This window comes from Trachemys scripta, chromosome 1 (assembly GCF_013100865.1).
Source record: "Trachemys scripta elegans isolate TJP31775 chromosome 1, CAS_Tse_1.0, whole genome shotgun sequence".
Lineage (NCBI taxonomy): Eukaryota > Metazoa > Chordata > Testudines > Emydidae > Trachemys > Trachemys scripta.
Window position 1 is genome coordinate 53,096,819 of NC_048298.1, and position 17,955 is coordinate 53,114,773.

A 17,955-nucleotide genomic window follows, 5' to 3' on the forward strand; every position below is an offset into this window, starting at 1 on the left:
CATGGCCACATTTGCGGCACTTGCAGAGGCATTGGGAGCGGTGCATTATGGGCAGCTATCCCAGCATGCAAGTGACTGCAACATGCTTTTCAAATGGGGGTGGAGTGTGACAGGGAGGGTGTTGTGTGTATGTGGGGGGGGGAGAGAGTGGGTTTTTGGGGTGCTGAGAGTGTGTCAACATGCTGTCTTGTAAGTTCAGACCCCCTTCCCCGCCTACCAAACAGTAAATGTTTGCTTTTTCTCAGAGCTGATAAGCAGCCGACTTCTCCGAAACGAAGCTTTGAAAGGGCATTTCCGCATTCCTGCAGTTGATTTCACAACAATGACAAGAGTGGCCACTTGACTTATAGGGATTATGGGACATTTCCAGAGGCTGATCACAGTGCAGTAACGCAACACCTCGTTCACACTGGCGCCGTGGCGCTCCAGCGGGGGCGCAGCAAACATTCCACTCACCGAGGTGGAGTATGTGCCTCGCCAGTGTGGACGGGGAGTGAGCTAGGGCGCCTGGGGCTGCTTTATTGCGCTGTAACTCACAAGTGTAGTCAAGGCCTTAGATGCTTCTCACCGCAGGCTGGCTGGTGGCACTTCAGCCAGGCTCTCCCCTTTGATCAGCTCTTCAGTTGCTTGCTATGGTGTCTGTAGATGTAGGTGGAAGAGAGAGCGAGAGAGAGCATGGCAAATGTCTCTCCCTTTTATCATGTCCTTTCTTCCCTCTTGGCTTTGCCCCCTCCCCTTCAGAGTCAGGTGAGCATTACCTCATCGCAGTTCCAAACTGACCAAAGGAAGGGGGGTGACTCCCTCGAGAGTCTAACATTCTTTTGTTGCTGCCTAGGCCACTGCCCTTTGTTCCTGTGAGGCTGGGCTGGGTTTGTCCCATCCTCGCCCTGATGAGGTGTGAACTGACCCTCTGCTTCTGGAGAGTTTTTGCCTGGGCTTGCTTTAAGCCATGAGGATACATTTTCAGCCTCATAACTATATACATGAAATTATAACCTATAACCATCACTAACAACAATGCTCGGTACATCATGAGCCTTCCGAAGGCACCCAATAAGATAAACTTTACATTGAATACCACACAATCATTTTACAAGGATGAATATGGGGGTGTAGGCTGATCCCCCTAGGTACAGAGCATTACAGACTGTGTCAACTCTACAACATGATACAGGTCCCACAATCCCCAGTTTGGCCAGTAACATGGGTCACAGGGTGGTTATGGAGGTCCCCATAGCATGGGGTACCAACAGTTTTAAGGCAGGTAATAGGATGCAGGTTGGTCCGGGTCCCAACTGGGAAGGCATGCCTCAGAAGAGGAGAAGTCTGTTCATCGGGTGCTTCACAGTCTCCTGAGAAAATAAATGCCAATTCTGGATCCACTGGCAGTACTAAGAGTTCCACTGGAGGGAAACTAAGGCTAGATGATATGGGAGGAGTCTCTCTCCTATTCTAAATTGCATCTTGTGGTGGACTCAGGACCTCTCTCATAAGCAAAGGACCTGATGGTGATCAAGACTGGTGATCTGGGCAAACAATAATGTCCTCAGGTGGAGCATAAGACTCCGCTCTCCCTTAAGTGCCAGACATCCTGTCAGTCCAAACTGAAGGGGTTGGAGCAGTTACTGTTTGTGCCATAGTCAGGTGAGGCAGAGCCAGTATCGTTGATGATGGAGGCTCTCAATGGTTGCCTTTTGTTGTTGCCTTCAGTTCTCAAAGTTGAGGGTTGGTTAATGCCAGAGGCACTGTTGCCACTGGAGCGTGGTCTGGTGCTGACGGAGCCCTGGATTTATGGACTTTCTTGTCATGATCCTAAGACTTAGGATGTTCTAAGTCCTCCTGGGCTGAGTGGAAAGACTTGCTCAACTTAGGCAGGGTTGTATCCGACTTCCTTGAAGTGTATTTAGAGGATTTGCTCTTGGGTTTATAAGAACATTCCCCGTCCTTCCAACAAAACCCTACAGGGGTTCTCTGGGGGGTAGTTTCTCTCGCTCCTAAATGAGACGGTGCACCAGGAGGGCACTCTTTGCTGAGTCAGGCTGAAGTACTGAGTGGGCCCCAGCCTGGGTCCGATTGCAACTTCAAAGTCTTCTCTATTAAAGCTTCTTAAGGTGGAGTTCCTGCACTTCACGGGTGCAGCTGGGGAAAGAGCTTCAAATACTGCACCTTGCCACAGTACGATTTCCCTAAGGCAGTACAGGCAGCTCCGATAACCATCATTGACTGAGGAGCAGCACAGATTTTGAAGCCTGGATTCCGGGGGATAGAAGGGGGGCGAGGGAAAGGGAGGGTGGAATTCCCCAGTATGGAGAATCTAACTATAAAACTTGGTTTAAGCTACTGGATAAAATTCTAAAAATATGTATTTACAGATAGAAGAATAAATGAAGATGAAGCTCTGGACACTGGAGGCTCCAACAAAGGCCATGCAGCAGTGAGAAGGAACTGGAAAGACAATCAGTCTGCTCCACTCTTTATGTCCTTGGTTGGATGCATAATTGGATGCATGAGAAGAGCAGTGGTGCTTGCATGGACCAATGGACATTGCTTTCAAGAATTCTCCGACTCCTTGAATATGAAGCATATGCATAACTACAGCGAAAGACACAGGGAATAGCGCTTGAAGGCGAACCTATAATTTCACATCTTCCTACAGATTTTATAGCATATGCCCTCCTGCTGAAACTGCTCTAAATTGTATTGTTATTAGTCCAAAGCAGCCTTCTATTCTCACCCTGTTTTTCTTTTCCTTGCCATATCTTTGAGATTTTATAATAAATATTGTATGTTCATGAAAAACATTCACATGCATATTTTGTTTATGGAGATCTGTTTATTGTTGCCTTCAATGTTTGTTGGAAATATGGATATTACTACAAAAGTGTCTCAGAGAAACTCCATTAAAATTAGCTTTAAGCATGAAGGAAAAATATACATTCAGCGGTGCCAATCCTGAGTGAAGGGATTTTTTCCACACATAGGAAGCAAAACCAATAAAATTGGAGAACCTCTTTTTGCTTTTCATGCATTTCTTCCTGCTTGGCAACTACTGAAATGTAAGTGGGAAAAATGTAATTATCTAATTAAAATGCGGGCATGACTTCAAGGTTCACAGTCCTATTCTTTCAAATAAATATCACAGGTTCATTAGTGACTAGAAGTTTCAGGACCTCAGTTTTAGTTTTTATCAATAGAAAGGACTCCTTGCCATCCTGGTGGGGCATCACTGAATCAGAGTAGGGTATTGACTATTGAATAATCAATGTTAGTTCCATTCCTGAAAAACATACGCTTTCCTTGAAGATCTCCAATCCATACTTAGCTATCATTAACTTGATATCTGAGATCACATGTTAAAGTGGCATGGCTGAAGCCACAAAACTAAAGTGGAGCCTGCAGTGAGCAGGAATCATAATTCAGGCCTTCAGCTAATGCTAGTGCTTACTACTTTAGTCATTTATCCAAGATTTACGTTCAGTCTAGACAAGGTCATTTCTTCTAAGAAGTCAGAACAGAAAAGAAATTTATTCACTTAGGGGAGACAACCTAGTTTCTGGGATTTTTCAAAATTACATAAGAACTTTTGCTGACAAAATCTTTAAAGTTTAAAGTCTACCCTTAGACAAATACAAATCCTATTGATCAATTCAATGTCTACTTATACCCATTGAAGGGGTCACTCCCTTTGACGTGGCAGTCAAGAAGCTGACTCAGATAGCCTTAGTAATGATTTCCCTCCAGGTAGTTTCATCCATTCTGTGATATACTGGTAGGCTATAGCAGTTGACTAGAACAGGGGTTCTCAACCTGGGGCGGTCAGGAGGTTATTACATGGGGGGTCGTGAGCTGTCAGCCTCTACCCCAAACCCCTTGTTGCCTCCAGCATTTATAATGGTGTTAAATATATAAAAAAAGTGTTTTTAAATTTATTGGGGGGGGGGGAGGGGGAAGTGCCACACTCAGAGGCTTGCTGTGTGAAAGGGGTCACCAGTACAAAAGTTTGAGAACCACTGGATTAGAAGAAATGGTCGCCTCCAAAATTACTTATTTTCACAAACAGAAAAATTCACAAGTTGTGGGACTCATTGCTTCTTTTAAGGTACCTTTACCAGCAGTACATTAAGATTCCTTGCGTTAGAACCAGAAATATAACAACTTGTGGCTCCACCCACAGGGTAGATCTTTTAACACATATTTTCTTTCAATGGAGTCATTGCCTCAGTAATGCTGTAGATAAGGTACTTGATGGCATAGTTAGAGAGAGCATCTCACTACCAAGAATTTTGTCAGATCTAGTCTCCATCTACTTCTAAAGGTTTTTCTACCTATTGCTGTTCCTACTATGCTTCAAGATTGGCTATTCCAAACCTTCTCCAGTTATTCATTTTGGAACTACTGCCTACAAAATCTTCCTCAGTTGCGAAACACCACAAGGTCTAACTGGGGCTCTGACTGTCCCAGAGAACATTCTTTCAATAGGAAGATTATCCTTTTTACAGGAAGTCTAGAATACGATCATCTCAGGTTGGATGGTCTCTAAAATGTGCAAGAAGGTCCACAAGAGTTTTTCCTTTCTCTTCCCCTTCAATCCAATCCTCCTGACGCCCAGTCCTCTAGAAAAAATAAGGGTATATATAAAGCCACCACCCAGGATCTGTAGCTAAAAGACAGCTATATATGCCATTTACTGTCTAGAATCCCGAAGTTCACAAACAGATATTTTTAGAGTGTCTACATGGGTGAGGTGTAATATCTTTTATTGGACCATCCGTTGGTGAGAGAGAGACATGCTTTCGAGCTTAGATAGTGCTCTTCTTTGGGTCATGTTTTGCGGTATATCTTAGGTCAAAAATCACTGAACCAATCTATGTCCAAAGATTCTAAATCAAAGCCATCTATCAGTATGGATTTTAGTAAAGGTAGAAATGGAGGATGCCTACTTGCACATTGTAACAGCAGATGGTGGTGCACAGTAACAAATTCTCACAGAGAAGGGCATATTAGCTCATGAAGTTTTTTTTATTTAAACACAGAAGTAGGAAGACTTTCTAGTCATCATTCAGAGATTTACAAAATAATTTTTCTCTTGCTATAATCCTCTCTGTTCTTCAATCCAACAAAAAGTATTGAGATACATCTTGGAGATAAGAGGCCATCTCCCCAGGATCTCCATAAGGAGATGGTGAAAACTCTGTGTGTTCTTTTTGGCAGAAGATCTACCTCTCCATCCACCCTTGGCTGCCTCTCCAAAGCTTCTTTCCTGCACCTTGCAAAAGCCTTCAGGTACTATGTGTCACTTGGGGGACACTTCTTCATCAAGCTCTAGAACATATCCCACCTACTTTCCTATGAGTGAAAGCCTCCTTCAAGTGATAGAAGCAGTCCTTTTCAGGGATATGAATCTGAGAACCAAAGTGGTAACTGGCATTCTGAATGCCAGTCTCATCAACTAGAGAGCTCCCATGAGTGTACAAAGGAAAACCATTTAGCAAAAATTCTCCCTATATATCACTTATCTAGAAAGGAAAAGTTATGTAAAAACTAGAGCAGAGTTGGGAGATCATCCATCACACACAAGTTTTAGTTTGTAGAAATACCTAAACTATTCAATGGCTCAGGAACACTGGGGGGGAGGGGGAGGGGAAATGTGTGTGTGTCTGTCAAATTGACCACTAGCATAATCAAGTATAATTTATTATTTCAAACAAATCGCATCCACTTACGCTAGCAGTGAAATTGGCCCTGGACTTCAAAGAGATGTTAGAGCAGAGTCTATTTCCTTTACAAGTGGAGTTATGATACTTAACCAATACTAAACTTAGTTAAAAAGTGTCAAAGAGAATCTCTCATAGTTGTTGGCTGTTGTGTTAGGGAAGACAAACCTGATGGTAGATTCTCTTGCCTAGAGAACTGTACACTCAATAGATCTTGGTTTTGATTTATTCTCTGCAAAGAAGGATCAGTCTGAGATAGATATTCTCTTTTTCGGGGAAACCAGTAATATATCTTCTAAAAAAGGTCAGAACTTAGGCCCAATTGTCACAACAGTGGCTGTGGCCAACAAATTTTCAAGAATTGTGAGCGCAACTAAAAAGTATGTAAAAGTTCATAAAGTGTTAAAATAAACCAACAAATGTTGATGGGAAAAGGTACAAAAGGAAGACAGAATAACTAAATTAGGCTAAAGAAGGTAAAGTTGAGATGATTCAAGGATTGGATTGAAATTATGCATTAAAAAACAGATGTGGAGCCAGAAGTTAATGAGCCAAAATTGGTACATTGGATAGTAGGCCTAGTTGGTGGACAAAATAATAAGAGGAGGGGCTATTCTACTCATCAATCCCTTTCTGGGTCCTTAAAAGAAAGATTTTGTGGGGAAAATGTGAAAGAACAAAAATACGTAACACATACTTAAAATAACAGATGGAGACTACTGAACCAAACTTCATCATCAGGGCTGCCACTACCATCTCCTGGGACTTCTTCATCCTCATCTGGAAAAATGACCACACCAGGCCAGAGAGAGGGACCCAAAGGACATCACCAGCCTATTGGCTGGGATGAAAGGATTTTAACAGCAACAACAGCTCCAGCTCTTGCTCATCTCAACTAACTTTTTTCTCAGATGGATAGTTACTGCCATCATTAATACCATCAAAGAGACTGTCAAACAAGGGTTTTTTTCCTTCTAAAACTCTCTCCATCCTGAAGGGAAAGGGAACAAGAAATTTTAAAATGAAAGTCTTATTTAATACTTCACATTGTAAATGCTTTAACTGTTTTGCCTTCTCTTCTCTATCTTTAATATAAGGTTAAAGGGCTTTTTAATGATGTTTGTGCCATGGTACTAAGCAGGCTGACATCTCTGTACACCAAATCCCTTGTTCAAATTGTTTAATGTTTGACAGTGACTGGGTTACATTAACACCTTTGGCACATATATTCTATCACTATCTTCTCTGCTTATGTAGCCCAGGCTAACACCAAGTGGCTCTTTGTCTTTCTTTAATGGCTAGACTAGCCACTTTCTTTGCTAGTACCTTGAACTAATGGAATTGGTAATTTATATCTCTGGGTGGGTTGTCTGCCAGGTTTGAACACAGAATCTCTGAATTTAAAAGCAGGAGCCTCTACCTCTAGAGCCAAAGGACCAGGTTGATTAGTTTAATGAAGTAGCATATTCATAAATTATTATTTGTTAACTCTACCCCAATTTTCCCTGTGTGACATGTTGGGCAAGTCATTTAAGTTGTAAATCCTGTTTTCTTACCTACAAAATGGGAATAATACTATTTACCTAATGCATACAGATGGATAGGGGAGGTTAAAATGTTTGTAAAGTACTTGTTCGTAACAAGACTTGCAAAGTATTTTTTCTTATTTTAACTAGATCCTAGATTGATTGTATTGCTTTTCATTAAAATGGTGTTAGGAGAGAGTTGTTGGTTTTGTTTTAGTGTTCAATTAGGCTCAAATTTGTGGCTTTTGTTTACACTACAGTTTTCTTTTTCCTCCTCCTGCTACAGAAATATTGCCTTGAAATACTTGTGAAGCAGGAGAAAAAAAAATAAAAGTCAAGCTGATCTACTTACTAGTAGGTGCAATATATACCTTCAAACGAGACTCATGCTTCTGAAGTCAGGTAAGAAATGATATCCAACCTTTTATAGCTCTACTCTTCCAGTGACATTTCCAACAACCTCAAATCTTACCAATTTGCTAAGAGAATGTGTTGCTAGCTAAACATGCCTAGCATTGGACTAGTCCACTATCCAATAACTGTATTAACATTTTGAACTTATCTCCAGAGCTAGCTTTTCCTAGTGATCAAACCCACTACAGATGTGGTAACATGCAATTGCCAGGGGGAAAAATTGATTTCATCTACCTCTGCTATGACTTCTGCTACTCCAAAGGAAATTGGTTTCAGCCCTTCTCTCTAGTAGACAGTAGTAGTAGTAGTATCAGAAGGCATGTAAGGGAGAGAGAAATAGATTAGATACAGAGAGAGAAAAAAAGTGGATTTTAATGAAAGCACACACTTGACAGGTCTATCACTAGTTCCCTCCTATATTTCATAAGCACAGCTAGCTGCATGATCTGGGAAGTCTTCCCACTTTTGGGAAGAGGAGAGAAAGAATTAAAACTACAAAGGGCATGTCACTGGGTGGGCTCCCTCACCCTGGACCTTCCTTTGCAAGCAGTCCTCACACATTCTTATGTAAATTCACCACAGTGCACTTTATTTTCAATGTTTTATGCAGCTTCATGTCCCGTCACCATAAGGCTTTCCCCAAGTTTCAGCAGACCTGTTAGGCATGGGGGGAGGGAAGGGGAAAGAGGTCCTAAGTGTCTTTGCCCTTCTTTCCAGCCTCTCTTTCCCCCTCTGCCTTCCTGTCTCCAGTTTAACAGTCCCCAGCTGACAAGTTAATCCTCATGTTAACTGGTTAATCACCCAGACCTAATCAATTGCCTCCCTATTTGTGCACTTTGTAAGCGTCCCCACATGTGCCAGAGTGGTGAGGCAACCTTAGGCTACTTCTGCCACAGGACAGAACTAGACCACTGTGTGGAGCTTGGAAGACACGTCCTGGGGCTACAGAGGGGTGGGAGGGGAAAAGCATGAGCCACCTATCCATTCTATTTTACATGGGTAGATAAATGCACTGCCTCTGACCACATTAAAAAAAAAAAACAAAAAAAACCCACACACATCTAAAATGCAGAATACTGCATAATCTTAAATTGTTCGAACTATATCATCTATGCCATATAACATCAAATAGCTAGAGAAACACATACAGTAGGGTAACATTTTAGATCATAATCTTGATTGTTTCAAGACTAGTCACTGCATCAAAACTTAAAATTAAGCCTTTGAATATAACCTTTTTCCTATCACTAATCTTAAGAGTCAACATTTTACACTGCAGATTTTGACATGGTATTACTTGGTACAGATTTTGATTGCTTCTATTATGCAGACTTTGAAATTCAGAAGTAAAAAAATAAATCACACCTTACTATTGTATATTTCAGTATTTCCTTATGCCAGCTATAATTAGTGGCAAAAAACAGGATGACAAAACATTGAATTATTTTACACCTTTACAGTGAATTAACTGCATCTTATTATTTTTGTTTTTGAAACAGTGGACAATCAATGCACAAAGGAACTTATTTACATGGAGCATCATCACATTCATCTTTGTTGGATCATCTCATGTAACCACGCAAAATGCTCGGCTGATGAAGGTTGGTGCAGACTTAGAATGTAACAGATGATCAGTTATTATGCAGAGAACAGTAAAAGAAAAATAACTAACAATGAGTTACAGTGTTAGGTTTTTACATTCTACAAACTGAGTAAAGATAGAGTAGACCTTTTTTATGAATTTACAGAGTTGAAGAAAGGACTTGGTATAAACCAACTGAAAACTTCTTCAGAGATTATGGAAGTGAGGCTGGTTTAAAGTATAGTTATAATGTTATGAGTAGAGAGTCAGATCTCCTTACTTCGCTGATTATTTTTTTTAAACTCTGGCATCAGCACTGTCACACCACTTTTGCTATAGAAGAGCAAAAATTCTGATGTGTTTCATGCATCTACAGGAATGGCAAGCTAACGTTTGGTTACATTATCATTGTTCTTTACACCTCTTACATAACCCCAATACTACAACTTAATTACAAACTCTAGGTGGAGTATGTAGTGCTGGCAATTTTACATAAATGGAGTATATTTGATATAGAAATTCTTGAGTAAAAACGAGCAATCCAGTGACATTCTTTTTACAATCACTTTTCTGATAATAACCACACTTTAAAATTTCTCTTGTAGATACTAAGGATTGCTTTCATTTGATATTAGATTATACCTCTTAGTAGTCAATTCCATGCAAATTAACTAAATAAATAAATCAATGACTGCCTACTTCTCTAGACAGAAAAGACACTTGTTGCAGGTGCTGAATGGTCAACCTATACTAAATTTAATAATAAGGTTCTGACTTAGTGAACTATAGGTATTAGATCACTATTTGATGTTTGCAAAGAGTACTGAAATATGTTAATATTCATTTTGTTTTAAAATTGAAACATTTCATAAAGGATCTTGCATTGAGATTCACTATCATTATATTGCTTACTTTAAACAGATTCAGCTCTCTTGTAATCCATTAACTCAGTATACTCTTTTCCATTTAGTTTCCACCTAGCAAATTGTAAAAAGTAAAACTCAGAATGTATCTTTCTTTGTAAGAATTAACATTCATTACTTGAACATCTAGCCCCATCCCAGCCAAAAACATTTATGAAACTTAAAATGCAATGTTTTAAAAGGTATTAAAATATGATCAGAAAATTGGAATGAAGAAATGTTTAGTAAGGTAAAGCATAATACATTTTAACCAGGTCAGTAGTTGTCCATTTGAAATAAACTTTAAAAATCCAATGTTAATTATAGGTTAACAGTAACACCAAGGAATGAGGTATGTAAGTTTTTAGATATCACATCAGACTTTCATTTTATGCAACTAACTGTATTTCACAACTCGCATCTTACAAAATAGACAGTACCATTGTGCCTGTAGAAGTACTGCATTAAAAAACAGAAAGATACATTACTACAAGAAACCACCAAACATCACAATTATCAGGGTCTACAAAAATCCATTATTTTAGCTGTTATCAGGATGCATCATATGAAGATATTTTAGGGCTGGATTCACTACCAAAAAAAGTCCATCCCACTTTCACATTGGCCCAAAAATACATATTTTTAATGAGACACAAAGAGAAGAGAGAATTACTGGGATGTGAATGGGCTTCCTTTGGACAGGAGCCAGATGCATTTTTGTATTGAATCTGACCCTATAATTTAAATCTATATATGGATTTTTTTGTGCATAAAAAAAACCCAACACCTAGTTGTAAACAAAAATGCGAAATCTGTATTCATAAAAATATTTTATTGGTTATTTTACATAATACCGGGTGGGACTGTAAATATTTTTGCTCTGTATCAGTATATTGCTAAATGCATAAATGTTGACAGTTTATGCCAGAAAATAGGGTACTGCATTTATGACTGATGCTACAGTATTTAATAAAGGGCCAATTCAAAATCAAAGAAGCTGATCTAAGAACAAAATGTGACAGTATTCCTTATTTCCTTACTCCTGTGCAACATAGTATTTTTGTACTACACTGATATGCGACTATGACACTGGGCAAGTTTGGGGCAAGGAAATAATGCTAAGCAGAAATGAAAACTGTACTAAAAAGTTATTTTTAAAGCTTTTCCAGAATTTCAGATTTTAAAAATTTACTTTTTGCCAAATGCTTAGTCATTTGAGATTTGATATCGGGTTATAGAACATAGACTATCAGTGTCTAATGACAATGTAGTACTGTATCTGAATTATAAAGCTAAATAACCAATGCTCATAGTATGTTCACTCTTTTTGTTCGTAAACATTACAAGAAGTGTTTTAAGTGTGAGGAAAATATTGGTAAAACCAGCAACATAATTCAGTAACAGTAATTTAGTAAACGATGTCAAACATTGGCAAAAATTCATACAAATGTTTTATTTAATAACATTTTTTCCTATTTAAGCACACCAAGTACCAGCAGGTGTTTTTAAGAAGATAATAATTATGAAAATTCTGTTGCAGCAATAGTTGATTAAGTTGATCTTTGATTTGCATACATATAACTATGTTTCACAATTCTCAAATAATACATATTTAGGCAGCTTGAACTATGTTATAAAAATTTTAATTCAGTACATGCCAATAGTAGAGACTCCAAGAGTTGTGTTAGAATTCACTAAACTAAAAGTGAAAATGGACTTACCAATAACACTGCATAATGAACATTCAAACCACATTTTCATGGCACCTTTAAATGTGAAGATTAAAAAGTTAGTCTGAAAATGCTTTGTAGGCATTTGTAGATTGCATTTAAATTATTATTTCTACTGCTTCACTTCACTTTTGTAAAACTGCATAAATTATGTTCCAGTAAACATATCAATTGTGCATGGATAATCTGTCATGAAAATGTGGTAGCTGTTGGCAGAAGTTGTGTATTTGCATGTTTTGAAGAGAAGAGACTAAAGAAACTGGAGAAAATAAACTTTAATGAGATTCTCCATTCAACGATGAGGCTTCTCCTCTGGGCGAAGATGACCTGGACATTCCCCTCTCTGTATTGTCAGAGCTAGAACCACTCTGACTGTGTTGATCTGCAGATGCGGTACTGGAAGCAGGTGGTGACTTAGTTTTCTCCTTAAAGTCTGTAATAATGACTGTCAGATCTCCAACGGTAACTTCCAAATGCTGGGCACTACTCCGATCCACATTTTTCAATCTTGGCCTAAATAAAACAGAATCAAATTAAAAGCTAGAAGCTTCCACATCCCATAATCCTCTTGCCACTCCAATTTTTAGTGATCTTTGTAGAAAACGTATAACTTAGTGAAATACTGCACACAGCAATATTATGAATACATAAAATGAGAATGTACCACATAGCTAGTAACTCTATACTGTAATATTTAAATTTTTCTTCACCTCTAAATAATTTGATTTGAACAGGGCCCCCTGGATAATGCGATTAAGGTGGTCACAAAACCGTACTCCACATTTTAAAAATTTTGCTTGTAAAAAATTACCATATACACTCGTTCATTAGCCCATTCGTTTATAAGCCGACCCCCCCAAAATGGATAGGTAAAAATAGCAAAAACTGTATGACCCTTTCATAAGCCGACCCTGTATTTCAGGGGTTGGAAAACTTTGGCTCCCAGCCCTTCAGGGTAAGCCGCTGGCGGGTTGGGATGTTTTGTTTACTTGGAGCGTTCACAGGCACGGAGCCCTCAGCTCCCAGTGGCCGCCGTTTGCAGTTCCCAGCCAATGGGAGCTGAGGGGCTCTGTGGCTGCAGATGCTCCAAGTAAAACAAAACGACAATGTATTAGATAGTCAATTCAATGATTCCGCAGAGTTTAAAATCATCAAATTTTGGTGTAGACCCGTTTATAAGCCAACCCATGCTCTTTGATGCGTCACTTTTTTACCAAAAATATTTGGCTTATGAACAAGTATATACGGTAAGTCTCTAGCCTTCATGGCTGCAAAGAATGTTCAAAATATGACCCCACAGTAATATCAGTGTCAGCAGACAGCCTGAAACAACAGCCCTGAGAAGCATGAACTTCTCCATTTATCTCAGTGGGTGTTGACTTTAAGTTCTGAGTATGCAGAAAACAGCTCCCATGTCCTCTAACCAGTTGTTTCTAAACTTCTACTGTGCAGGTATGAGCAAATACAAATTCTGCAGCACACTGAAAATTTAAAATTTGAAGTGGGCATCATGTAAAAAGAATTTAATTTTAAAATAATTTACACACAAAACACTATGATGACAGGGCTGGAGTCTGGGTTCCCTGATGCATAATTTAATACTAATATCCTGCATAGGACATGGGGCCACAAACTCTGGTTTGATTACTACTTTTTTTTTTTTTTTTTTTTTTTTTTTTTTTGAAGACCACAATAGAACATTTAAACTATATTCCATCAACTTGATCTTTGCAGGTGCTAGTGCAATGGATGATCTAGGCATGAAACACTTTAAGTTGCTAGTTTTCTGTGTGTGCCAGGGGACAAAGCATGTCACCACAGCAGCTGAAAATACCTGCTGACAACAGCAGCACAGCACACAGCAAGCCTTTTAAAAATGACCTACAGAACCTATATTTGATTCCACAACTTTCTCCAGACCAAACTTGGAAGTAAAGAAATTAACATGAAACCAAGATTTGGCAGGTGTGCTCCTAAAAGCAAATCTTAACCCTCACCTCGCCTACACAGAGATTTAGAGCCCTGCCTCAAGTAGAACTGATGCTGAGTCACCTCACCCCACCTTTTGCACTCCCACGCAGCCAAGAGTTGAAGCTGCAAAAGAGTTCACAGGGAGCCCAATGCGACTCTTGCCCGAAGGCTGAACTGGCATTAATAAAGAGCCTAACTGGTTGCTCGAAGATGTGGGAGTGGAGAGGAAGGATTCACTTTTGCCAGCCTGAATGGGCTGCATGCCAGAGAGAAAATGTAGGGCTTACTATATGCAGATTTTGTTATACATATTTCTGGAAACATGTAAATGTGCTCCTTTTTAAAGTAATCCACGTAGAAACTAAGGTGAGCATTCTTAATCAGAACCCAGTCTAGCCAAAATCAGATAGTACTTTTTTTTTTTTACTTGTATGTAATACTTGAGTGTTTGAATATGGAAACCAGTAGGTTGATTTCTCTTCACTATTAATTTTTCAAGCAATTCTTTATACTGCTCTTACTGAGATTTTTATTTTTAAACAGTCCCAGCCAGAGGCGTGCACATGGGAGGGCAAGCAGTGGCACGGGCCCCCTTCAATAATTGGCAAGGTCACAGAGCTCCGCTCACTCTCTCTGCCATGGCCCTGGGGTGGGTAGAGCTCTGACCCCACCACAGCCAAGTCTTTGTGGATACATTTATTCAAATGGCTCCACTGCACATGGATTTTCATTGAAGTGGTGAGCGTTTATTTCTATGTATGTGATGTACATGTGTGTGCTGATATGGTTTAATGTGTGTGTTTAATGTGCCCTTCCAAAAGCGGTCAAATTTAAATTCCTGTGCACATCCCTGTTCCCGGCCCTTGCAATATCACCCTCTCTCACTTCTCATGTAATAAGACTATTTAACCTTCAGCATTCCCACATAATTGTTACCATTCAAAACAATACCTCTAAGATACTACTTACAAATGTTTCACTCTAGCCAGCCAAAATGTATAATTAGAAATAAGACAAACATTACAAAAATCCTTTATCCCAGCTCTGTTCATTTCCTTCCTGTTGAAAAAAAAAATAGTCCCAACCGTTTCAATGTAAATTTGGGGAGTACTCTTTACTCTTTCTGGAGCAGTCCCTGAATAACACTGAAGGTCCTGTTTCATCCAATGCATGGAAAACGTCTGCTACTTCTCTGCTTCTCTGCAGCAGTGATTCCATAGAATCGTCCTTGGCTGAACTCTGCCTCACAGACTGCAGCACTTCCAAAACACACAGTGACACTATTTCCCTACATTTTCTCTTCCTCTTTTAAGCAGGTTGCATCTCTTTCAGTCTTCTCAGGTTTTCAGTTACATATCTGTGACTAAACTAACTTTATACTTAATTTGGGGAAATCTAGACACAAGCAATATTGTCCCAGAGCTATGCAAACAACTGATTTTTTTGTTTGCCTGCAGTTCCAAACGATAAATTACAAAAAAATCAATTTGGATCAACCCAGAAAGGAACTTTTTCTAGGTTTTCAGTGAATTGAAAAGTTATAAAAATTAGTTTCAGGTTAAATGAAATGTTTCTTTTTACCTGAAACAATGTATATGCATGTATGTATGTATGTATGTGTGCGTGCGTGTTTTAATTAACACTGAGTGGGTGGTTTTAGTTTTTTTAAATGACATTGAAGGAAATCCTGAAACAGTCCATTTGAATAAAAAAAATCAAAACATTTCATTTTTCAAATATAAAAACAAAATGTTTAGACATTTTTGGATTTTGTTTTTCCCCCCAACACAAAATTTGGCAACACTGACACAAATTCATGAAAATTTTTCTGTATCACCAAATCTGTATTTTTGGCTGAAAAATTTCACCCAGTTCTACTTGTGTCTAACATCCTACATTTTTCCTTCCAACTGCAGGGTGCTCCTACTCCATGGCAAGATCAAGACTTTGCGGCTACTTGCTTGAACTGTCATATTTCAGACTAGTATTCTAAGAGTCCAAGATATCCTTCAGTTTCTCAATCCACTATGTATGTTTTCAGCTTCTTAAGTCAGTTTGTCTCCAAAAGTCGCTATTCTAGCCTTTGTTCCTTATCCCAAATTCTGCATGAATATCAACAACTCTACCTTGCCTACTTCTCCAGAACCTTATATTCCCTTTTCTCATCCAATTCTGTATAAAAACTAGTCACTTTCCTCTTCTCCTGGTTTTCTGGAACGTTATATCTTCCATTTTTCTGTCTACAAATCATTTTGCTAGACAAGGAAAACTCTATGCCTTCACTGACAATACCTAATTTTCCCTCTCTTATTTAGTCTCCATCTTGTGGTCAAAACTACAAACTGCAAGATTGCTTCACATTAAACAACAGCATCATAAAACAATGAAACTTCAACAAATATTTAGTCTAATTTTAAAATGACTTAAGAGAACACTTACGCTAGTGATGAAAAATGTGCATCGTTTAATATTTTACAAATACCAACAGCTTTTAATTTACCTGGTTTTCTTATGACTGTTCTTTTTGCTAGTTGTTTCCTTTTCACTTTTTTCCTTTTCTACTTTGTCTTTTTTCTCTTTTTTTGATTGTGTAGGGGGCACAAATTGCTGAGTAACCTGTTGTGCAACCAGCTGAGAGACAGGTCGAGGTTTCCTGTGAACACATATACATTTATTATTTAGATTTTATAGTGCCAGTTTTATACTCTACATTTCACTGTAATTAAAACAATAGTCAATACAAAATGCAAGACTGTTAAACACATCAAACTGCCAACAGTTCATAGTAATAGCATATCCAATTCAAACTCACTGTATCCTGCCCATTAGCCTACTAATCCACCAAAAGAGACAAATTTTAAGGATTTAGAGACAGGGCTTTGTGCAATGCGTGAAGAGGTGTATCAACCCTGCACCGGCAACATAAGGGTTAACCCAATACTTTGGGCACAGGAGGCCACACCCCTAAGCCATTGCTGGGCATGCTCCCAATGGAGGGAGCATTTAAAAGTATGCAGCTCAGTCTGGGCTGGCTGAGGAGGGGGACAGGACATGCACGGTAGGCTGCTGCTAGGAAGCCACTAGAGCTCCAAAGCACTGAGGCAGAGCATCCTGACTATGCCACGAGACCCCGGTTGACCACGGAGACGAGAGAGGATGACGAGCTGCTATCAACAAGGAGCTACAGAATTGGGATTAATGGTAGGAAGTGACCCCGGGTACACGTTTGGGTATACTAAAACCAGAACCCTATACCAGGGTACCTGGTTGTCATAGGGGCTTGGCCTGGAACCCAGTGGAGTATGGAGGCCCCTCCCCTCCCCACAATTGCCTTTAGGCACTATTGCCACTAGAGAGGGCAGCTCTTTAGACTTGCTGTTGGGCAACCACTGCCACCAAGAGAGAGGTGGCCCTATAGACTGTTGCTGTGGAACAATTTGGCCGCCGAAGTAAGTGGCCAGTTATTGGACTTTCACTGCTAGGTGATGTGGCCACTAAAGTATGAGGCCCCTTCTTGGACCCCAGTTGACTCACTGACACTGTGTGCCCAGAAAATTAATATATGTAGACACACCAAAGGTGGTGATCTCTGGAATAGGAAGAGCCTTCACAGAGAATGCCCTGTCAGCAGCACCACCTGTTTAATTTAAAGGTCCCCAGTTTGAGCACATCTGCGGATAGCAAATACAGTAATATCACATGGGGAAAGAGCTGATCTTTCAGCTCACTAACTCCCAAGCCATTGTGGGCTTTATAGATTAAATCCGATACCCTTGAACTCCACACAGAAACTTCTTTGTTATATATTTTGTAATTTTTATACTATTTAGTAATAAAAATAATAAAAAAGTTGGTGTAACAGTAATTGAAATAGCAAGCAGAATGCCAATGTAAATGCCTTCAGGAAGTTATAGTATTTTCAGTAACTACTGTTATTGTTAAGGTTACATGTAGAGTTCCACTGTCAAGCTGAGAGGCCAGAGTGCTGGAGACACAATTAGACTGATACAATGGACAGAAATTGAAACCTAGGTTACCCAACACGCAGACATGAAGTAAAAACACCAGAACAACAAATGGGGGTAGAAAACCAGCACCCAATTAGTCAGTCAGAAC

The 17,955-nt window shown here is 39.4% G+C and overlaps 1 protein-coding gene across 4 annotated transcripts in view; it reads right to left on the reverse strand.

The window, feature by feature from the left end:
- Positions 1 to 5,000: 5,000 nt before the first annotated feature.
- The window catches only part of YAF2 (YY1 associated factor 2), a 51,060-nt gene continuing 38,105 nt past the window's right edge, over positions 5,001 to 17,955 (reverse strand). Inside the window, exons 3-7 of one of the 4 annotated variants that reach the window (XM_034769587.1) lie at positions 16,340 to 16,492; positions 11,860 to 12,381; positions 10,149 to 10,213; positions 7,889 to 7,939; positions 5,001 to 6,705 (exon numbers count right to left, since the gene is read on the reverse strand). In XM_034769587.1, the coding sequence (XP_034625478.1) occupies positions 12,144 to 12,381; positions 16,340 to 16,492 (391 nt within the window). In that variant the 3' untranslated portion in view covers positions 5,001 to 6,705; positions 7,889 to 7,939; positions 10,149 to 10,213; positions 11,860 to 12,143. Of the gene's footprint in view, positions 10,214 to 11,859; positions 12,382 to 16,339; positions 16,493 to 17,955 lie in introns of all 4 variants that reach the window. The other 3 variants (XM_034769571.1, XM_034769579.1, XM_034769563.1) reach the window with 3 other exon arrangements.